General features: G+C 32.9%; 2 protein-coding genes across 2 annotated transcripts; both read left to right on the top strand.

Moving 5' to 3' along the window:
* The first annotated feature begins 1,158 nt into the window (after nucleotides 1-1,158).
* LOC143202480 (uncharacterized) lies at nucleotides 1,159-11,772 on the top strand. The gene is made up of 6 exons (XM_076414089.1): nucleotides 1,159-1,324; nucleotides 1,714-1,811; nucleotides 3,608-3,727; nucleotides 3,828-4,399; nucleotides 5,448-5,472; nucleotides 11,206-11,772. Exons 1-6 carry the CDS (start codon nucleotides 1,159-1,161, stop codon nucleotides 11,770-11,772), a joined length of 1,548 nt encoding a protein of 515 aa, XP_076270204.1.
* An 830-nt stretch (nucleotides 11,773-12,602) lies between these two features.
* LOC143202413 (uncharacterized) lies at nucleotides 12,603-23,085 on the top strand. The gene is made up of 6 exons (XM_076413966.1): nucleotides 12,603-12,693; nucleotides 15,065-15,122; nucleotides 15,201-15,324; nucleotides 18,541-19,046; nucleotides 21,435-21,519; nucleotides 22,481-23,085. Exons 1-6 carry the CDS (start codon nucleotides 12,603-12,605, stop codon nucleotides 23,003-23,005), a joined length of 1,389 nt encoding a protein of 462 aa, XP_076270081.1. The 3' UTR covers nucleotides 23,006-23,085.
* The last annotated feature ends 1,311 nt before the right edge of the window (nucleotides 23,086-24,396 follow it).

The following is a 24,396-nucleotide window of genomic DNA, read 5'->3' as shown; positions in this document are numbered from 1 at the left end:
ATACAATCAGACCTGATTAGCTGTGTAACTAATCTATAATTCATAAGCTAGAAATTATTACATGCAAAGATTTATCTATATCTAAAATAAAGTCAAGGATGCATACGTTATATTTTCAACCTATCTCAATCAATTTCAGCTAAACTCGTTTCCATTGATATATTATAGACATCAGTGATGATATTCACATAACGACATAAACGCCACACCATAAATTAGAAATGTGAAGGTAATTTAAATATATAGAACAGAGGATCTCATTAGAAACAGTGACGAAAAAATGGATGACTTTATGATTACGAATAAGTTCTCGTTGTGTTTTTCACGAAAGAGTCTAAATAGCAACTATCATAAAAACATTTAAAATAATAATTTATTTGGAATTTAACGTATTTAATATAATTCGAATGCTTTCAAGACTACTTTTTCAATCAATATGCTACCGTGGGCGCCGCACGATTAATGTTCTTCACCAAATCTCGCCCTGTTATCATCCAACAGCAATTATAAATTCTCTACGCAGAACGGATACGTTAGTTGTTGAATTAAATAGTTCTCAAATTTGATCAGAAATCTGGTTATTGATTTCAACGACGGAATTATTTTGTCAATACTAATTCAATAGTCTCCTTCTACCCAATATAGTATTCCATTCATAATTTACATGGCCCAAATCAAAGCCCTTTTCCCAATTTCTTGATGACAAAATTTGTTTCTCTACGTCAAAACATATTGGTCATAGCATCTTCAGTCGGGCTTTGGGCCATCCTTGACTGAACACATTAAGAATTTCTGTTGGGAAACAAAATTAATTTATATTATAGAAAATATATCAATCTTGTTGATTAAGTTTAGTTGATGTGCTTGGTATTAGATCAGTAAAAAAGTGATGATGAGAACGTATGAAGTTATATCATGTTGTATTTGTAACAGCATTTTCGTAAACAATCGGAGTCTTATGATAATAATTATTTTTTATTTTACTTTCTTTAGTTCTGAAGATATCAAATTATCAGCAGCCAATTCATATTTGGCGAAAATAAGCAAAAGTGTATAATAGCACGGAAAACGCAAAGAATGCACTAGTTAATAGAAGAAATCGAAACCGATCACGAAGCTCGACATGTATGCAAATTGATTGTTTGAGAAGAATGCACAATGACCCATAAGAGGTCACTGGAGGCACAGGACAGAACGTTCAAAGATCTTCGTGATAACCAAAATATTTTTGGTGGTGTCATGATTCTGTTGTCAGGTGATTTTCATCAGACTCTTCCAGTTATTCCCCCATCAACTGCTGCTGATGAACTGAATCATCGAATTTGTGGCTATACATAAAGACACTCCAATTAACAACTAACATGCCAGTATTTTTTCAACAAGATGAAACTGCAAATGAGTTTGCGAAGCAGTTGTTAGGCATTGAATATAATAAATTTCCAGTTCACACGGAGTTTTTAAATTCACTGGAATTGCCTAGATTACCACCTCACAATTTGCAGTTAAAAGTAGGATGAGTTGTCATCGTATTGCGTAACATTAAACAACTTCGACTGTGCAATGTAACAAGTCTGGCTGTGAAAAAGATGATGAATAACATCATTGAGACAATAATCATAAAGAGAAAATACAAATGAGAGGATGTCTTGATCCCGCGTATACCGATGATTCCAACGGATTTACCATTCGATTTTAACCGTTTACAATTTCCAGTACGTCTGGCCGTTGGGATGACCATAATTAAATCTCAAGGCCAGTCGTTGGAAATTTGCGGAATCAACTTGGAGCGCATGGACAATTACACGTCGCGTGTTCGCGCGTCGGAAAACCGTCATCTTTGTTTATTTACGCATCACATAACAAAACAAAAAATATAGTTTATCAGAAAGCTTTAAATTGATTAACAAAGTGTATCATAACTGTGTGTGTCTGTAAAAATCTAATTGAAACCTTATAAATATCCAGTATTTCAGGAAAACTCAAAAATCATGTGTAATTAATCGAAAATAATAATAAAAATTCATTCATGCCGAGCATTTTTTTATTAAATACGGATTATTAGGTCTTTTATTTATAGATTGAGGCAGTACGAAGTCTGCCGGGTCAGCTAATATTTATATAAAATACATCATGTGATAATCGATTACAATTTCTGTCAAATGACAATAAATTTAATCAAACTCGACTATAAATTACTACTGTGATCAAAAAAATAGTAAGAAGTAAAAATATTATTCATGCATAATGAAATCCGTCCGCTGCCAAATGTTCTGCAAGGTATATTATTTAGATATGCATCCTAGGTTTGAAAATGTTAGTCCCGAGAGCTAGGAATTATGGGACAATAACACTTCTTTCATCACGATAATGTGCGGTTTTACCAGTATCGATTCTTGAAGTAATTTTTATCAAAACCCCAACTTTATCATATCATTTGTTTTGATTATTTTGGAATAAACTAATTTAATATTTCTAGATCGTAGCACCCAAAGTTTTTCTAAATCTTATAACATGTATAGAAGTTATGAATTATAAAAGGGGTTTAAAACACTGAAAATTTCAATTTACTTTAAAATACTAACAAGTGACTTGTTGAACGGTGATACAAAGCGACACTGAGGATTTTTATCTATTACAAAACAAACCAAACCTCTATCTCGAAGTCTGTTTCTAGACATCTCAGTCGTTACACCATTCAATCTAAACATAATCACTTGCACATGGCCGCGTTTCATCCAATACGCAATCCCTAGATCGATCCGTATTTGTTGCGCGATATAACATATACTTGACATGGCTGCGTAACTAGCTAATTTATTTCATGAAGTCCAGCATCCATTTAAAATTTTCCATAGGTACATTACACTACCCGCTAAACTACAATCTTGAAAATAGGAAAGACTTAGGGTAATGTTTCGTATGAAACGGTCCAAATGTTACATTTCCACTAAAAAAATTATTGTCAATATCTACATAAATTACTTCCGAGTATCGCATAATATTAATATAATTTTAATATTTTTTATACTTTTTATTTTATTATGTTTTTCAAATAAATATAGATTTAAAAATTAATATTTTAATTATTAATTATTAATTATTTAAAAATTAATATAGTAACATGTGATCTTAATAATATAATATCTTAATAATATATACTAATAGAATAAAAGTATATATCAATTATATTGAAGGTAAAGTCCATACGTGTTAATCGTAACGTGCATAATACCTTTCTAACCGAATCGCATCATGTATTAGTCATAAAAAATATTAAAATATCTAAAATTATAACTTCATTATTTTCGTATAGAAAAAAAATCAGGACTAATTATAACTTATTATTTCATTATATAAGCAAAATAAATAAATTTAACCATCACTTTATTAAAGTTGATTCATATTCACTACGAAAATAAAAATTATATTTTTGTGATGCACATATTCAAGACATTTTCGTGAGTATTTATTTTTACAATGTTATATCACATATTTGTCTAAAAGTACTAGCAGTACATGATATAGTTTCTACATACATTAAAATATTTGAAGAAAAACAAGTTGACCTTGATTGACAGCGGGAAGCCATTGGTTTGTTTTGGTACAGTGCCTCGGGCATATCAGGGATTTGTACCCTTCGTTACTCGCGTATAAATTTTGCGATAATCATTCATTCAGTATCAGTTTCGAAGAAAATACTGAACAAACAACAGCAATGGCCTGCAAAGTAAGATTTTTAGGAGATAATTTTAATGTTTCATAAAATGTCACAATTATCATCAAATCAGTACTTCTAATAATCGAACTTATTAATTTTTTCATTTCAGTTCATCGTACTCGCCGCTACTTTGGCTTTCGCCAATGCTGGACTTCTCCACGCCCCAGCTGCTGTGAGCTACTCTGCCCCAGCCGCTGTAGCTTACTCTTCCCCAGCTGTTCTCTCCAAATCCGTCACCGCTACCTCCCAAGTTCATCCATCAACTGTTGTTTCCACCTACGCTGCCGCTGCTCCCGTTGTTGCTAAAGCCGTTGCTGCCCCAGCTGTTGTCTCTGCTCCAGTTGTTTCCGCCTATGCTGCTCCAGTTGTTGCTAAAGCTGCTCCAGTAGTCGCTGCCTACTCTGCTCCAGCCGTATCCAAATCGGTTGTATCTACCTACACTACTCACAGTGCCCCAGCTGTAGTATCCAGCTATGCTGCCCCAGCCATTGCCTACTCTGCTACCCCAGCTGTATCTTATGCTGCTGCTCCAGCTGTATCTTACGCTGCTGCCCCAGCTGTTTCTTATGCTGCCGCTCCAGCTGTATCTTACGCTGCTGCCCCAGCTGTAGCCTACTCTGCTCCAGTTGTCGCCAAGTCCCTCGCCGCCCGCGTAGTTTCAAGCTATGGTGCCCATGCCTGGTAAATTGAATTGAATATAGGTTATTAATTTATTGCATAAAAGTACCTAAGGAATATGATATAGCCCAATGTCTACATTAAAAGTCACAAATATAAATTGATAAACTCAATCGCCAATTTTGTTTTACTACACCACACAATTCGTTTTAATATGAGACGATGTTTTCCTTCATGGTACATTATTTTCAAGAGACATCACGCTGTGTGATGCGTCCGAACATGTAACCGAAACATCATACAAAATTCACCTAGAGAGAGAGAGAGAGATAGATATAAATCAGCAATCGCGGTATTGGTGCTTTGCTTGTTTTGCTAAATTTAAAATTGCTGCTGAATATTTGTTATTACTCTGGTTAAAAATACCGAAGCCAATTAGAAGCACATTTCGTATCCAATGAAGCTTCCATACATTACACAAGATGAATTGCTGAATATTACAATTTTAAAAAGCATATAATAAAATCAAGGAAGACTAATAATATAAAGGACGGAAGTTATTTCAATTTGACCATCTAGATAAGGCATTAATATTTAAAAGTAGAACATTGGGTCACTCAAGGGAAGATGATAATAAAGATCTAAAATATAAAGACAACAAAAATTCATGAAAAAAGTAAACCCTAAAATAATATTTGATTATGTTTTGTTAGTCATAATATTTGTAATAATGAATTGCAGATATATCTTTATGCTGGAAACAGCAATGGTTTTATTCATGGCGCATAGTTTTTCCGGCAAGTCCTAGGACGACTGCCATGGAAAAATTACCCATAATAGGTTTTTGCTCTAGTTTAAAAATAAAAGATATTAACTTAAAGAACTAGGTGAAACTATTAGTTTTTGTTACCATCGCACCATACCATAGTACAATAGATCCCAACAAGTGGACAAAGGAATTATAGCCTTAGATATATAAGATAAAGTTATGGCTTGCAATATATGAATTAAATTTTGGAGAAACCCTGCTAAAGAGAGAGCTATTTCAAATTTTCACTCGGTAAATATCAATGAAATGCTTAATTGCATTTTATGTAACTTACTTTTTTAGGAATAAGAATGAAAAAAGATACATGGTAGATCAGATGGCTGAACAATCACCACAGAATATATTGTCTATGTCTTTCTCCTTAGCAATCCAATTAAATTGATATGCAATATGGCAAAGAATTATTACAATAAACATGAAATTCAATAATGATATACAAGCAGGAACTATGCGCATAAGTCGAAAGATGCGTTGTCCATTAGTCATAATCAAAAGGAAATCGACAAATGGTGGAATCATGTTATATAGATTGAACAACAAATATTATAGATTGGAAATTAAAAACTTAGTATTTAACTTAAAAGAACTTTCTGACAATTACAGGAACAGGAACAGTGATGAAAGTAGAAACAACAATATATATATATAATTAATATAGGATAACTCAATGTGTGTGTAATTGTTCAGAAAAATTCCTTATCATTTGGTTAAAATGTATGAGGAGAGAAGAAATTCTAACTGTTTTGCAGATATTGCAAATATATTAAAAAGAATACAGTCTTTGAACTTGGGTTTATCAAGAACGATGTACAATGGTAGTAATAGAAGAAACTAAGGAGGAACAGAGTGATATCAAAACAACATTGACAAGGAAATACTGCAACGAAGGAAACAACAGCTAAAGCTAAAGTTTTGCTTGCTTGGATATAGAATTGTTGATAAAATAGATTATTTCCTTCAGAGGATACTCTTATATTAAAAGAAGGTCGTGGAACTTTACCAATTAAGTTATATGGAAAAGAGTCCAATGTAAATATAATAAAACATAAGCTCAATCGACTATAACTGTATAATTAACTATAGTTTAAGTCCTCCGATAATATATTCATTTGATATATTATAATGATAAAATAACATTATTATTGTTTTATTATAGATTAGGATTAGAATGTTATTATATGTCAATTCCAAAATAAATAAAACTCAAAATTGATGCTGCAATATTGTGACGTTCTGACGTCATATATTTAGATGACGCGGGTTCACTGTTTTAATGAACGGACTATATCTTCATACGTTTTATATACATACATTTTAAACATGGATATATGTAATTATTTATAAAGGTTAGTTAATAATAATATTGATACGAAATAAGAATCATAATCGCACTGGTGGCCAAACTAGATAAATCCATACACGCTTCTCACATAATGTGCAGGCGACTTCTTGTCAATCGATACAATTCACGAATACCATCAGAGGTAATCGATCATCATTAAATATTCAAAAAATTGACACTTCTGAAATCCTAATACATACATAGTAATACCAGATACTCCTCACCTAGTGATTTTAACTAAGTTTAGTGATTGATAATTTATATTTAGTTACTAAAATTTGCATATTTTTATTAAGTAATTATTAGTTGTCATCTGTTTTGATTAATGGTTTATTTACTCCTTGTATACTTGCGAATCAATCATCATTCGTTTAAAAGGCGATATGTGTATAGTCTATGCAAAGTTTTTTTAGTAATGCATCATGGATATTTGTGACGTCGAAATATTGCAATGTTGCCGAATTAACTCTGAGTTTTAGTTCAGTTTGGCTTTGACATACAAAAAAATTCTAATCTAAATAAAATAACTGAACAAAAATATTATGAAATATAATTTATTTTAACATCATAGTAAATCTAATACATATTTTATCTAATGACTTAAAACTACAATTGAGACACAGCTATAATAGTTCGTAGGTTAAATTTTTTTATTTACATTTAACTCTTTTCCACACCATCCATGAGATAGAGTTTCTAGGCGCGTTTTTTTATGTAGTGGTATCCCCCTGGAGGCCTAATCCAGCTTAACATAACAATTCGAGCATAACAGTTGCATATCTGAGAATCGTATTTTACTTTCATTCGAGAGCATATTTACTTTTTCGTTTAGTTCTTGTTTCCTTCAATGGTGTGTTTACTTGTCAAGTCACCTTGGTATCACTGTATATTTTATTTCTTCTTCTACTATCTTGAACAATTACACACAAATCTTTCACGCCCTACAATACCATTTTCTACAGTTATATTCAATTAATTATATGCATGCCTTTAGTTGTTTCCACTCTTATCACTCTGTCTCAAGAATTTCTAGCATTGCACAGCATTATCACATATCGTGAAAATTTCCTTCAGTCACTTTCACTTTCCTACTCAATGTCCAATTCAATCACTAAACTGTTAATTTCTAATATGCCTGAAACATATTCACTATTCCACCATTTATCAATTACTTCCTCTGTATGTCTAATCGAGTCCATCCAAACCCAAGGTGTTATAGTTGACAATGCTTCTTTCCACATATCCAAACAGTTTTTGATGGAATCCTTCTCGACCAGCAAAATATCTGCAATTAATTATTAATAAATATAATGATCAACTAAACCTAATCGAATGCTATTGTAATTTTTACCTTTTTCCATCAATTTTTGTTGTCTTTAGACTTTACACAATGAACCATTTTGAAATATCCAAATTTCGTCAAGATACACAAATTCAAATAGTTTATCTTCGTTGGTCTTATTTTATGCCTGTAAAAATTGAATTCTGAGGGTTATTTTTACACCATTTAAACCCTATGCCCTGTAAGAGTGTATAAAAGGATGTCTTACATCCCTCAAAAAGCTACATGTCCGTAATTCTTTTATGTATACTTTTCAGGCAGACAATTTTCTCTAAAATAATGTTATTAAATTATGTTTATATCGATAAAATAGTTTGTGTACTAACTGTTCTTATACATTTCGTATATTTGGTCTCCAATAGAGCCAATATCAAGATGGTCAAGATTCATCACCCACTTTGTATTTAAACGGGTTCTCTTGTGTGAATCTAACTTATTATTCTTCATTTTGTAAGCGATGTTATTCACAGTACTCACAGTAAGATTTAGCCCGGCAGCAACCCGCTAAAAAACATTTTCAATAAAATGATAGGGACTTATATTATTTAATATCATCAATAATAACCTCTCTAACAGAATTTACCAGCAAAAGGAGTCCTCCATTATCTCGTTCCTTTTCGAAATAACCTGTTAAAGCCGCAATCAATTTGTGACCCTGAATATCTATTGTTTTGGTCATTTTCAAACAAGGTAATATGATATATTAGGCAGCGACTTAAATTATCCAAATAATCAAAGGGCTAAAATAATGTTTGCCGGTTTATAACCTGTAGTAATTATAACTAATATTTTGAATAATTTAGCATACATCTGACAACCGGACGGCGACCAGCTGTCAAACGTATACAAAATTCTTGAAAACAATAGTGATAAGAGATTTTAACTCTTACCTATAAATTATTGTGGCTGTATAATTAACTGTAGTTTTTAGATTTACTATAATGTTAAAATAAATTATATTTCATAATATTTTTGTTCAATTATTTTATTTAGATTAGAATTTTTTATGTCAGAACTCAGAGTTAATTCGGCAACATTGCAATATTTCGACGTCACAAATATCCATAATGCATTACTAAAAAAACTTTGAATAGACTATATACTCATGTAAATTTAAAACTAAGTAGTTAACCAATAATACCGAATAATTAAAATTTGATACTTATTGTACTAATATATATTTAAAAATGTTACTTAGATACTAAGTTAATTTTCCTTATATTTTCGATAAGCTTCTTGACATTGGCAACACTGCCTTGCTTAATGTTGACGGACATATCTGTATAAAACTTTCGCTGTAGGATCTACTATAGCTTTACTTTAAACCAGCTTCGGAAAATATTGAAATAATTTTCAAAATAAGTATAAGATCATGTTTTAGAACTAATATTATGCCCATCTTGGAGATAACGATATCGAATGTGGCGTTCAGCAAACCTACGTGTTGCGACAAGGAACTAATGACGGAAGATTGTTGTTTTTTATTAAAAGAATAATCAAAATATATAACTCACCTTAGATAAAACTATTCAAGAGTTTAATTGCAATAATCTACCAGATATTCAGTTAGACCAGTTACCACTGATTGACAAAAGAGGAATATATGAATAGTATTATTTCATGATACATGTCTTATTGTATATGTCTTATAATATTCACATATTCTGCAATGTAAATTGAAGTATGCAATAGTTATACGGTGGATTACCACAAGTAGTATCAAATATTATTTCCGGTTTCATATGTTCACAACCGTTAAACAGATCGAACAGTATGTAATTAGTTCAAATTAATATGATAAAAGCAATAAATACTCATTTTGAAAATAAGAATACATCAATTTTATACAAATGTACAGAAATATTAAATAATTATACAAAATGTTCAAGAATTATAAAAAATATCAATATATAAAAAGTGAATGAATGAAGGACATGTTCCTATATCAATAAATTCTTAATTAAATAAATAAATAATGGTAAAATTGCAAATATTTGGAAGTGCGTATCTTTAGTCGAACGCAATTCGTCTTTGGCAATCAAATATAGATATGCCGGAATTCACTAATGTTCACGAATATCTCAATATCGCAGTAAGCAGCAAATACGTATAAGTAAGCAGCTCAAGGAAGCAACGACCCAGAAAACTGTTGAGAGTTGCTGCAACAATCATCCGATCAAAAATTATTTATGATGCATCGCAGACAAAAAAAAGCATTAGCTTAATATAACATAACTCTACTTATATAATTATAGGTGGTAATATTCCCCATTTCAACAGTCATTGAAAGTTCTACTTGATTTTTCAATAAGGCTGGGTCGATTTTAAAATGGAATTAAATAAGCTGCGTTATAACTTCGTTTAAATGTTCAACACAGCTTGTCACGGAGACATGAACCAGTTATAGTTAGACTGGAACTTACCTGCTATTGACAACTCATTGAAGTTGTAGTCCAACAAAAAATATCCTTTTTTAATCTCCTATCCTGAATTTAAAAAAAAACGACTGATAATTGGATAGATCTTTTAAAATTTAAAATATAAAAATGGGGTGGAATGTTCGGTTCTACTATTGATAAATAGATGGTGTTCCTTCAACTAATACTCCAATTCTGAAGAAGAGTTTACACCGAGTTTACTTCTAATTGTTCTCGAATTGTACAATGGCAATGTCATTACAAGTTGCTTGAAAGACTTTCTTTACTAACTTTACTTAACATTTACTTACTTCATATTTATTATTTAAGTGAAATAATATTCACAATATTTTCCTAATATTTACAAGTAAAATCAATCAATTTATTGATTAGGAAAACTTGTAAAAATATTGACAGTAAAAACTGATACCACTGAATATTTCTACTAAATTTTTTCCTACATTTCTATATTTTATTTATATTTTTAAAAATACATTTTTTATCGGAAACTGAATATTTTTTCGTCGGGTTATATAATATTTATATTTGATAGAAATTTCTACAATATAAAAATGACGGTGAAAGAACGGCAATCGTCTATTCCTAGTATATTGAATATGATCCTTGCATAAAACGAGTTGACCCTGATATAATTTTTGTAACTATATACAGCGTGGAGTTTTGATTTGTTTCGGATGAAAGTGTACGCTGCTGCGCCCAAGGCGTTGTTTTCGAGATGATTAATACTTCGACTATAAATTTTGAGAGAATTGGCCAGACGATGTCAGTTTTGGATAACACACAGAACAAGCAACAACAATGGCCTGCAAAGTAAGTCCATGCTGTAGCTAAACAGTTATTATATTAATTATTTTACCAGATAAAATGTATATTTCAATTACACTGATACTCAGTTTAATTATTTACCTTAAATTTCAGTTCGTCGTACTCGCCGCCACTTTGGCTTTCGCCAACGCTGGTCTTCTTTCCGCTCCAGCTGCCGTATCTTATTCAGCTCCTGCTGCTGTAACGTACTCATCCCCAGCTGTTCTCTCCAAATCTATCGTTTCTGCTCCTGTTGTTTCTGCCTATTCGGCTCCAGTTGTAGCCAAAGCTGCACCAGTAGTTGCTGCCTATTCCTCTGCCCCAGCTGTATCCAAATCGTATGTGTCCACTTACACTACTCACAGTGCTCCAGCTGTAGTATCCAGCTATGCTGCTCCAGCTGTTGCCGCTGCCCCCGCTCTTGCCTACTCTGCCGCCCCAGTTGTAGCTAAAACCGTAGCTGCTGCTCCAGCTGTTGTATCAAGCTACGCTGCTCCAGCTCTCGCTTACTCTGCGGCCCCAGCGGTAACTAAAACCGTACTCTCAGCTCCAGCCGTATCTTATGCAGCTGCCCCAGCTGTATCTTACGCTGCTGCCCCAGCTGTAGCCTATTCCGCTCCAGTTGTAGCTAAAACTGTAGCTGCTCCCATCGTCTCCAGCTACGGTGCTCATGCCTGGTAAATGTTGTGATATTTAGAATTAATTGAATGTATATAAACTGAATAACATATGAGTTTGTTCATGTATTTTATGTATGAAATATAAAATGATATATATTATAATAAATAATTTGGTTTCATTTTAAAATAGAATTACCCATAATATTAATATTGATACCCCTCACTATTACTAAGAGTTATAATTTGAAAACTGCTTTAACAGATAATAGACCAAGAATCTAGACTTGCATCCTTTTAAGAAATACTATCATTTTATTCTGTAGAAGTTCTACAGCAAAATATCTCAATATTATATTATGCTGTGTTTATAATAATCTATTGATATATGGTCATATCGTAACTCGATTTACTTGATATGGTAACTTAAATTGGCACCAATTCGGGCAACTTCCACAAGAATATGAGTGTATTTTACTACGTGTTTAGCTGAAGTCGTGAAAGAAGTTTTGACTTCTGAACTTACTGATACCGCGATATAATCGTCTGACACAATTTATACTCAAAAACTTGGAAATTAAATACCTTTTTAATCGATGTTGCGCTGATATTGTGAAAAGAACTATTTCATATTTCTTCACTTAATGATGCCATGACATCATCGGATACCCCAATCCACTCGTCTATATTTATATGGAATTTGATTTTTTTCATTAAATTTTTTAAGATAGTTTTTCACATAGAATTTGATTATTTGTTTGATAGTATTATTTATTTCGTTGCTATTCCAATTTTTTGATATGATAGTAATCTGGCTGTTCCCAATTAGATTTCATACATAAAGAAAAAACAATCTGATTTTTATAGTATATCAATTGAGATTATTCATTAAATATGTTATATCCACTAAAATACGCCAACATGCTGGCGCTGACGCATACTTGGACGATTTGGTTTAAAGCCATGGTGTCAAATCTAATCCAGAGTAATGAACCTTAGTTGAAAATATATCGTCACACCCATTCTATACACAACTTCTTAAAACCCAAATAATATAATTAAAGCTAGTTTTGTAGCCGCAGTAGCTAGGGTGACAGTACGGTTGTCCCATTGGAAGCTGGTTAGGACGGATTGTCTAACTCAGTTTAAGTTAATTACTGGCCAGTGGATAGGTCCAGTCCAGTACATTAAACTGTAGGTTTAATATTAATTAAAAAAACTTGTTATTACAAATTTAATATTTTAAAGATAAATAAAGGAACATTGTAATGAGAAATAAAAACAGAAGAAAGTAGTATTGATAATATTTTGAAACAAAAATAGTGATCTTCTTGCAATATAGCCTCCAATTTCGAAAATGTTTTGAAGTTGCGTATATAATATGTAGATTTATTTATACATTTAAGGCTTACAAATCAGTTTTGACTAACTTTTAAAAAAGATGGCGTAACCAGTAGTAGATGGCATATGACTATGTAGTAAAGACGTTTATCTTAAAACGTTATTATTTATCTCTAAATTCCAAACTTGCCGAAAAAGCGATATTAAACGCATTAAACGATTTCACAGACGCACATTATATAATCCCGAAAGAACAATTGGGTTTCTGTGCTAAACATTCATGCCTCCATCAAGCTGCACGCGTCGCAGCAACTATCCACCAGGCAATGATAAAAGGTCGAAAAACAGGAGCCATCTTCTCAGATATCTCCAAAGCTTTCGACCAAGTATGGAACCACGGTCTAATATTTAAAGCAAAACAACTAGGTCTACTGAATGACCTAATATCCCTGATAGAAACATACTTGGATGGTAGGTACTTTCAGGTGAGGATCGGTGACGCAGTCTCCTCTCGTAAACAAATCTCCGCAGGAGTCCCGCAAGGCGCTCCATTAGTCCCAGCCCTATTCAACCTTTATATAGCTGATTTCCCGCTCTACAAACTTTCCCACACAGCATTTTATGCAGATGATACCGCTGTCTTCACAACCGGTTACTGTCCCGATGCAATACGCAATAGAATCCAAGTACAACTGAACCAAGCGATAGCGTGGTACAAATTCTGGCGACTTCAGATTAACCCGAACAAACCTCAGGCTATTCTGTTCCACCGCAAGAAGGAATTTCGCACCTATCGCCCCCAAATCGATAAAGTATAGCCTATTATTTCCTCTACTCTGCAGAAAAAGCAAACTCCCAATCCCACAGAAAGCGACTCTGTATAAAATTCTAGTCCGTCCAATCTGACTTAATGGAGCACAGGTGTGTCTCGGAAAGACAACTTGAACTACTCCAAGTGTTCCAATCCAAAAAGTCCGTGCGTTACTCAGAGCTCCATGGTTTATGAGGAAAATCAATACACACCTCGAATCAGGCATCCCGTTTGTGAAAAATTTCATAAACATGCTCAGTGTGAGGTTCTCCATCGGAACCTTAGAACACGATAACAACTTAATAAAATCCCTACCCGTCCACAAATCCCGGTAGTAAACAAACTATGAGAGTCCCAGTCGTAACCCAGGGTTTCTTTCGCCCGCAACACAATCATATCCCGAACCTGAAGCGACATCAGCGGAAGACTATTTCGTTCTAGCTGGTCATTCTAGTAAATGAAAAAATAAATCTATAAATGTCAGTGTATTGCTTCCCTAAAATGTAATATATCGCACTTTATTCGCTTCGCGACCACGTCGATCTTTGTACATTTGAAGCACATAGAAAACATAACCGATGGACAAAGTTATTTAGTTAGTACTACTTTCGGCATTTCAAAAATAGCTATTTGGCACCAGTCATAAAAGACGCGAAGGGAGACCTGTAAAATTAGAAAAAACTAAATTGGTGACATTACTTGATAAAGACTCAGCAAAAGGTTTCAAACCGTTTCAAAAGCATGTGCCTGGTGCACAAGTAAATTAGTTTACTACTCTAAAGATAAAATTGGAAGTAGCTTTGCATTGATTCTACGCATTTAGGGGAATGAGCTCACAGTGATCTACTATGCTAAGTAGACTAAAAATCAGACACATTATGAACAGCATTAGGTATAGTTTTGCCAAGTATTTAAGTAATAATATACTTAATATACTAAAGTGATCTTTCGACAGCCATGGCTAGCAAATACATTGAATAAAATATATTGCAGCAATTTCTCTGAACAAAACGTAATAGTTACAGAAAATCTTAAAACCTATACTAGCACCTTACACCATAATATTAAAAATAAAAAATGCAAACATTTCCTAAATATTTATTGAAAATACATAAAATGAAAATGTATATATTACCCTTAATCGCTCAATATAATATATGTGTTCAATGATCTGACCTTGATATTAACTATACTTGATTTGTAGACTCCCTCAAGTTCCGATATCTTTCGGACGAAAGTCGATGCTGCGCTCGAGTCGATTCGTATTATTGCACATCTAAAACTTCGCATATAAATTAGGTAAAATTCTCTAGACTATATCAGTTTTGAGTAACACACAGAACAAGCAACAGCAATGCCCCTCCAGCTGTAGCTAAAACCGTACTCTCACCTCCAGCTGTATCTTATGCTGCTGCACCAGCTGTATCTTACGCTGCTGCCCCAGCCGTAGCCTATTCCGCTCCAGTTGTGCTGCTGTGATATTTAGAATTAATTAAAAATGTATTAAATGGATAACAAATGGATGAGTTTTTTCATGTATTGTGTGTATAAAATTTAAAAATTATTTATGTGATAATGAATAATTTGTTTTAATTTAGAACCTAATCACCCATTACATTACTATAAACATTAGTCATTATGACTAGCAGATATAGTTGGTAACTACTTTGACAGATAACAGTGCGAGAACCCATTTTAATACATGTTTCGCTGAAATTATGAAAAATATTATTTAAATCTTATTTCATGGCATCATTATCTGTCCCTTACCACTTGTTTCATTGAAGTTACTTCTTCTGCATATAATGATTTCATAGCACCATCTTAGCTATGTTTATATAACAGATTTAAATTTGAATTTTTCTTTAAATTTTTTCACAAGTAGTTTGACTATTCCTCACAGACTATTGCTCGTATTGTTACCTAACGGTTCAAGACAAACCAAACAGTTTGTCAACTTAGATAAAAATAATAAAAAATTACTTGGTTCAGGATCTGGTGGCAGCCCAAAAATTTCATCCACAGTAATAATATGTAATACAAAATCTGGCACCATGGGACCCATTTTGTATGCAGCTTCTTGAAATCCATGTGACATCCAAGTCAAAATATTAATAATTATTTAAGTTTTATTTTTACCAGTTTTAAGGTAATAAATTAACTTTCTGTAATCAGGAGAAAGTAGCAATGGGTAATATTTTGAACAAAAAATGTACTACCTCCTTCTTTCCATAGAGCCTCCAATTTCAAAGAAACTGTGTAATTGTGTATATATTATTTAGTTGTAAATGTAAATATAAGGTGAACAAACAGCGGCGGCATGTAGTTCAATACTTTGGAGGTGGTTAAAAAAATTGTATGCTATTTTATCAATATTCCCGTTTCGACTCAAATTATTACATCAGGGAGCTACAAGAGAGCTAGGATTTCATGTGCACTCGGGCTAGCATAAACATTGGTCTACCGCGGGGGTCATGGAGTGCGGGCGGCTTAGGATTGACCAAGCAGATCTAATATTCCGATGTACAGTGAACCAAGATTCCAGGGACAATAGCAGAGCAAAGCGAACGGATGGATTTGTCACGTTACGCATAATCAGCGTCTTGCGATTTGTAGATATGCAGTTTTGTTTACGAAATAATTCATAGGTTTAAGCTTTCCGTTTACCGCCAGATAAGAAATTTGTCAAAATTTTTGTGTATTAATTTCAAGTATATAATGAATCGCTTTTTAAATAAAAATAATTATTAAAATAACGACAGGACAGAATTTAGTTTTCTTTTCAAGAGGATGTATTACATTTAAGAATGCACGTACATATGTGCACTTATTGAGGGACCACCGCTGCATACAAATCAGTTTTGGGGCAGTTTTAAAACATACAACATAACTAGTATTAAATAGGATAGAATTATATTTCCACCTAAATGTGGCAAAACTTTATCATTTACATCTGAGTATCATATAGAGGATATGCCCCATTAACATAATATGTCAATACTGCTTCAGGCGCTACTAATAACATTTTAATATCATTGTTAAATACTTCGTTAGAAACTGGAGAAGTGCTTTCAACTAGACGACATTTATAACACATCATTTTCAACGACATGGAATAGGTATCAACATATGCCAAAATTTAATGATAACAAGAAAAGAGAAGAAAATAACTCTTGTTGTGTTGGAAGTAGTCAAGTCATTAATGAGGTTTATCCATCAAGAATAGTAGCAAAAACTATAGTAACTGGTAACAATTAGACATTCATTTTAAACATAATATATTTTAGTAATAATTTAAATTTTATTTTATAGCTAAGATGTAGCTAAAATTTGTTGAGAGTAAAAGTAGAAGAATGTGAAATTCAGAGAATCAGGGAAGAAGAAATTAGACAGCATTTTGGTTAAATGTAAGAAGAGTGTACAGTAATACTTTGAAATAATTAAATTTGATAACAAAAATAGACCTGGATTAAATTAACAAAATATAAAACTGTCAACGTCAGTCAATATCAATTATCATTTTCATACTTGAAAGGTTATTTTCGCAAAATTTCTGTATGTTTATTTATTAGTACAAACGATACAATATTAAATTAATTCCACATGTACGTCTGCGGATGTCAGGGACATTAGAAAAAATTAGATCATTTTGCGACGAGACAAAATGCGTTTGAGAAGCAAAAAATTAATATTCTTCTAATTCCTAATTAGAGGCAAATTACAACAAAAAAAACAAGAAATAATACCTGGGAGAAATTAGCCTGAGGAAGTTAGTCAGATTTCTAAATGATAAAAACAAAAAGCTTACCGCGCATACGTGCTCATACATGATAACAAAACAACTTTGTACTCATAGAGACCTTTATTAAGATTGTTTACTTTAAAAGGTTTTCTTCATTCCCCAAGAAGAGGATTTTTGTTTGGTGGTACATTTAACAATCTGGTGTTTATAAAAAGAAATTACTCTTTTACTGATTAATAAACTGAAGTGGTTTAGTACTATTATATTTACATAACCTAACCCTTGACTGTAATTTGTAATTTGTATTTTCTATTTTAAATAAAAATAGTTAAAATACTGTATTTTATATTTTAAGTTTTAAATACATGCCAGATAGTGTTTTGTAATTTGTATTTTATTTATAGTATGTATTTGCCCAGTTCTGACACCATCTTGTTTGAATAAAGTTCCATAGTTACAAACTAACCTAAAAACTTTTAAGCTTTACCCTATACCATTACAAATATAAAACACGAATATTTACTAAAGATTTATTGAAAATAATTTATTATCTATAAAATAACTAATTTCACCTCTATCACTCAATGTAATATCAACGATTAAAGATCTGACCTTCATATTAACAATATTTCATTCACATCAGCCTGAAGTTCTGATTTTATTCGGATGAAAGTCGATACTGCGCTCGAGTCGATTCGTATTATTGCACGTCTAAAAATTCGCCTATAAAATTAGGGAGAATTCACTAGACTATATCAGTTTTGAGTAACACACAGAACAAGCAACAGCAATGGCCTGCAAAGTAAGTTACTCATATGAAATAGTTTTAAGATTAAGATAATATAAACGTGTTAAGTTAACTTTAAAATATTTCTAAATTAGAAAATTACACTATTTTTCTTAAGACTTCTGTATTAAATATTTAACGTTAATTTTAGTTCATCGTACTCGCCGCCACTTTGGCTGTCGCCAACGCTGGTTATCTCTCAGCTCCTGCTGCCGTATCCTACTCAGCCCCAGCTGCCGTAGCTTACTCATCTCCAGCTGTAATCTCAAAATCTGTTGTATCCGCTCCCGTAGTATCTGCTTACTCTACCCCAGTTGTTGCCAAAGCTGCTCCAATAGTTGCCACTTACTCCGCTCCAGCCGTATCCAAATCCGTTGTGTCTACCTACACCACTCATAGCTCTCCAGCTGTAGTATCTAGTTATGCTGCCCCTGCTCTTGCTGCTGCCCCTGCAGTAGTTTCCAGCTATGCCGCACCAGCCGTCGCCTACTCTGCTGCTCCAGTCGTATCTAAAACCATTGTCTCTGCCCCAGCTGTATCTTATGCTGCCGCTCCAGCTCTGTCTTATGCTGCTGCCCCAGCTGTTGCCTACTCCGCTCCAGTTGTTGCCAAAACTGTTGCTGCTCCCGTAGTTTCCAGCTACGGTGCCCATGCCTGGTAAATGCAAACAATAGGTTATTAATTTGTTTTAGATAAAATAAATGGAAATATTTATGTTTGAACGACTGTGCGATGAATAACATATAAAAATTAAACGTTGTTAATTATAATAGTATTTAATTTTTATTATATACCCATATACCTATATAGAAGTTTTGCAAATTTACTTAAACATCTTCTGATAACAGTAGGCCAAACAGGTAGGAAAAGGCTGTTTACATATTGTTGTAAAGCATGTAAGAGTCAGACAGATAATATTGAGTGAACTTAATTTGTTAAGATGTACAGGGATTTCCACCGCCTACCAATTATTCTATCTCTCTGAAACCATTTTATATTTGACAATTCGTAAAGCCTTCAGACCAGTGAGTAACCAATACATAAGATGCGCCCATGCCAATTGTGCTTACAAAATTGGATATTTAAATTTATTATATTTACAATCAGTACAAAGTAATCAATAAATTACATTAAAGCATATTATATTCAATACCGTAACGTATATATACTTATAAACAGTTCATACAACAACACTGACTTTACAATAACAATTTACATTAAGGTATAACACTATAGCTGATGATAATTTTTACTATATCTGCAGCATATTAAAGAGTTAACATGAGTTAAATACATGGTATATGTACACAACTATATATTCCGAAAAGGAATACAAAGTATCAGCCTTCTGAGTATATTATCAAAAACCATGAAGAGAGTGAGCGAGTGGATTTCGAACCAAATACTCATCAATCTATCAGAATGCGATATTAACAGGTAAAGTAGACAATACTTCGTGACAAGAATCTCATTGGGCCTCACCAAGACTTTTGACAAAGTAACAAAGTGAATCAAAAGAAAGTTCGGTAACCTAGATCGATTAACCTAGCTATAGAGCGTTTTTACAAGATTTCTGATTTGGTGACTATCGTACTGCAATATTCGAGGTGCTCACTTATTTAGATAATACACCAAACATTCCTCTAAGTCGAAATCAAACCAAAATATTGAAGAGACCGCTTCAACGCTGAAAAATCCAAAATTGGAGTGACCAAAAGCTCCGATGATAGAAAAAGTTCAGAGACTTAATCAGTCTGTTCATTATTTAAACCTTTCAATTCGCATCCGCGTTATTGTTAATATGTATAGGTCATTATTGCACCATATTTTGCACAAAAGCTTAAAGCTGCACCGCTACAAATTCCATTAGTTTAAGAATTGAGTGATACCAGCCAGAGTCAAGTGTCTCAATTTCAATAGTCAAAATAATATAAAACTGTTTGATTTAAAGGTAATGTCTGAAAATTCCATTCAACCTCTTTGTGGGTTATCTTTACAACATTTATATCCTGTATTACCTAACAGTCTATGAAAAGATGTTCTACAACTCTCAAAGAGCTGCACATCTCTAAGCTTTCTATGGACACTTTTCAGATTAACAGTTTCCTCTGAAATAAATGTGTTAAATTAAGTTCATGTTGAATAAACTACTCACTGTTATATGATCTCTGGTCGAGCTAACATCAGGCTGATCTTGAAATCGTCACCCCCTTCGTATAAGAATGGTTTCTTTTCGGTGAATCTAAGATTACATTTTTCATTTTTTGAGATATTTCAGTGACCAAAAGCTCCAATGATAGAAAAAGTTCAGAGAATTAATCAGTCTCTTCATGATTATTTAAACCTTTCAATTCGCATCCGCATTATTGTTAATATGTACAGGTCATTATTGCACCATATTTTGCACAAAAGCTTAAAGCTGCACCGCTACAAAATTCCATTAGTTTAAGAATTGAGTGATACCAGCCAGAGTCAAGTGTCTCAATTTCAATAGTCAAAATAATATAAAACTGTTTGATTTAAAGCATCAAATCATAAGATTGTTAAATGGACATCTACCAACATGTATCATGTGTCGCACAAATTTAATTTATTTTTTAAATTTGAAGAAGCTTGTTGCAATGGGATTGTTCCAAAGTCTTACAAATTAAAAAGGATATGAAAACGCAGAAATCAATGTTGAAACCATTGATCACTTAATGGTACCATTGGCTGTGTGGCAGTGTGATATTATTGGTCAAATAACACTAGTTCCACTTGACATCCGAGCCGGTATTCGCAGAGGAAATGTCGTCTCTCTATTGCTTTTCAACATACTAATGGAATTATGAGATTTTTTTATAAATAATAGACATGGCGTTCAATATGATGCTTTGAACTTCTTAACCAATCTGACATTCGCTAATGATAGCGCAGATGTTGAGGCTATTAACATTCCTCATAATATTATTCTCATATATGGAGCGAGAATTACTGAAAAAAGACAAAAATATTGACAATCGATGGATCTCCTTGTACCTAAATCTCAATGGGATCCAATTACAGCAAATATAAATTTCAAGTATTTAGAATCAAGGAAAAAATGGCATTTACCACTGAAGTAATAAACGGAATCGGACAAGCTGCAGCAGTTTGTACCTACACTCTGCTCTAAGATGGTGCATTTGGAAAAATAGAAACATTACAATCAAGACAAACATCTGCTTCTTTCAGACGATTTATCTTACCAATACTGCTATATGGTTCCGAGACTCTGGACACTGTTACAATATGACTTCTGATAGTTTGTGGTTTTTCAAATGCGATGTTTGAGGTAAATTCTGCACTTTTTTAACCATTATGCCATTCGTTTAGAAGAACCATTCGTTTTAGATGCCATAATCAGCACACATTTAAAGAAAAATTCAGAGACACATATTACAATAATTTGGCAGGCTGAGTCGAAAAATCAATCCATTCTTGCATGGCCTCAAAAGAGGAGAAATATAATCTCTTCAGCAACTAATCTATATGCTTATATATGGAGAATCACGAATAACGATTTGTGTATTTTTGATGTATTTTTTAAGCACAATACATTGTACAAATTTTAATTAGTAAATTTTTAAAGTTACCAAAACATCTGTCTCTCCAAATATATTTAATATTTAAATAATATAATTTTAATAATATATTTTTATGTATGTATGTATGTATATATAATTATTGAATGATCTGACCCTGATATCATTTTTGTAACAATATACAGCGTGGATATCTGATTTATTTCAAAAGGTTGAAAGTCGATGTTGCGCCTAAGGCGATTTGTATTATCGTATGACTAAGAATTCGCCTATAAAATTAGAGAGAATTCGCTCAGAGATATCAGTTTTGAGCAAACCACAGAACAAGTAATAGCAATGGCCTGCAAAGTAAGTCATTTATAATATGAAAATACAGTTAGTGATTCCATCCAAAGAATAATATATACTGCGAATATATTCAGTAGCAATATATATAAATGAAGCAAGATTTTCATAAAAGAAAACTAACCGTTAATCAAATATCTACATGTATTTCTTAGAGTTTTTACTAGAGATTTTAAATTTCAGTTCGTCGTACTTGCCGCCACTTTGGCATTCGCCAACGCTGGTCTTCTCTCAGCTCCAGCTGCTGTATCCTATTCAGCTCCAGCCGCCGTAGCTTACTCATCTCCAGCTGTAATCTCCAAATCGATCGTATCTGCTCCAGTTGTATCTGCCTACTCCGCCCCAATTGTTGCCAAAGCTGCTCCAGTAGTTACTACCTACTCTGCTCCAGCTGTATCCAAATCCGTTGTATCTACTTACACTGCTCATAGTTCTCCAGCTTTGGTATCCAGCTATTCCACACCAGCTGTGGTCTCCAGCTACGCCGCCCCTGCTCCCGCAGTAGTTTCTAGCTATGCTGCCCCAGCCGTAGCCTACTCTGCTGCCCCAGCTGTATCAAAAACAATTGTCTCCGCTCCAGCTGTGTCATATTCTGCTGCTCCAGCTCTATCTTACGCTGCTGCCCCAGCTGTAGCCTACTCTGCTCCAGTTGTTGCCAAAACCGTCGCTGCTCCCGTAGTCTCTAGCTACGGTGCCCATGCTTGGTAAACATGGTAAGATTCTAGTTACTAATTATTTAAACCAATTATATTTCTAACCAAAATATAATTATATTATTATTTAAATGACTGTGCAATGAGTAATATGTAAATATAGTTAATTATTTGAACTAAAACTACTGTTTTTTTTTCTCACGTATAAGTTTAATTTCTTTACATTATGTCTTACGCTTAGACTACAACACTTCTTTAGAGTGGATATAATTTTATAATTCATAAGTTAATAAAATACCGGAAAATTAAGATGACCTATAAATTTTAGTCATTTTTATTAGACCGTAAGTATTTGATTCTTAAACATATAGACAGTAGCCTAGGAACTTAATATCCCAAATTATAACTATGTAATAATGATTTATAATCAGATAGTTTATTCGAAACATCCATATTTTCGACCTACCTTCAACAAGATGACCTCTCAATAAGATATTTTTAAGGCTAGTTAAAAAGTGTCATTTAAATTTCAGAAAAGTAATAAAAAAACATGGCTTCTGCTATTTATAATATTACTTAAGGATTCATCCAGATATAGTAATGTTATCCGTTAAATAATACCAAGTCCCAAATGGTAATTTATTCTATGACAAAAAATAAGGCTTTTTTAACTTTACTTCAGTTTTTAGCTTTAGCTGTTATTTTCGTGACATAAGAGTAACCTTTGGTTTATTATTCAGTCACTGATACCCGAATCACCATGGCAAGTTGCGCGATTGAGTACAACATCTAAATAATAGAACCAATATTAAAGTGAGAGTGTGTAACTTACCAGTACTCGGAGATCAAACACAAACATCAACACATACACAGACAAGTACAAGACGCATACAAGTTGCTTTTTGGCGAAGATTCTAGATCGAAAGCGTAATTGTCTATTGGGAATCGATTTTTGTTAAACCAAATTAAACGATATAATCATATACGACAGATAGTGAAGGTATACGCCATCAGAATAATGTTATGTACTACACAACGACCAACCAATATCCTGAAATTCAACATAAATCATGTTATCGCTCAAATTCACGCAATGTGTGTGAATCTTCAGTAAAATATGTGACATCACGAGAAGCCGCTGATGACATATGGAAGATGTAATATTATTTACATTCAGTAAAAGAGTGAACTGGCATCATCTAAATTAATGACGACAAAACACTGAATATTGGCGCATCTATTCCGATTTTAAGTTAATGTTGGCTCTGACATATAAAATATTTGCGTTTTATTATATATACATTGTTTTTTTCCATACCACCTATGAGTTATGAGTTCCTAGTGCGTTTTTTGATATAGAGGTCGCTGCTGGATGCATAATTAACAATTATACAGCCAAGTAATATGTTTTACTTTCATTAGAGAGCATATTTACTGTTTACACTT

Source organism: Rhynchophorus ferrugineus, unplaced genomic scaffold (assembly GCF_030347505.1).
Source record: "Rhynchophorus ferrugineus isolate W39M unplaced genomic scaffold, kcgeb_rfMv2 rfM1, whole genome shotgun sequence".
Lineage (NCBI taxonomy): Eukaryota > Metazoa > Arthropoda > Insecta > Coleoptera > Curculionidae > Rhynchophorus > Rhynchophorus ferrugineus.
The sequence above is the reverse complement of the archived record's forward strand: the minus strand, read 5'-3'. Positions and strand labels throughout refer to the sequence as shown.

Bases quoted from the DNA above. Each gene is read 5' to 3' on its own strand.
- LOC143202480 (XM_076414089.1), top strand. From the start codon at position 1,159: ATGACCCATAAGAGGTCACTGGAGGCACAGGACAGAACGTTCAAAGAT. The intron at 1,812-3,607 runs GTTCGCGCGTCG...GTTTTGGTACAG, and splicing joins TGGACAATTACACGTCGCGT to TGCCTCGGGCATATCAGGGA. The intron at 5,473-11,205 runs GTAGATCAGATG...CTTAAATTTCAG, and splicing joins AGAATGAAAAAAGATACATG to TTCGTCGTACTCGCCGCCAC.
- LOC143202413 (XM_076413966.1), top strand. From the start codon at position 12,603: ATGTTATATCCACTAAAATACGCCAACATGCTGGCGCTGACGCATACT. The intron at 15,123-15,200 runs GTATTATTGCAC...AGTAACACACAG, and splicing joins TGCTGCGCTCGAGTCGATTC to AACAAGCAACAGCAATGCCC. The intron at 19,047-21,434 runs GTAAATGCAAAC...ATCCAATTACAG, and splicing joins AGCTACGGTGCCCATGCCTG to CAAATATAAATTTCAAGTAT.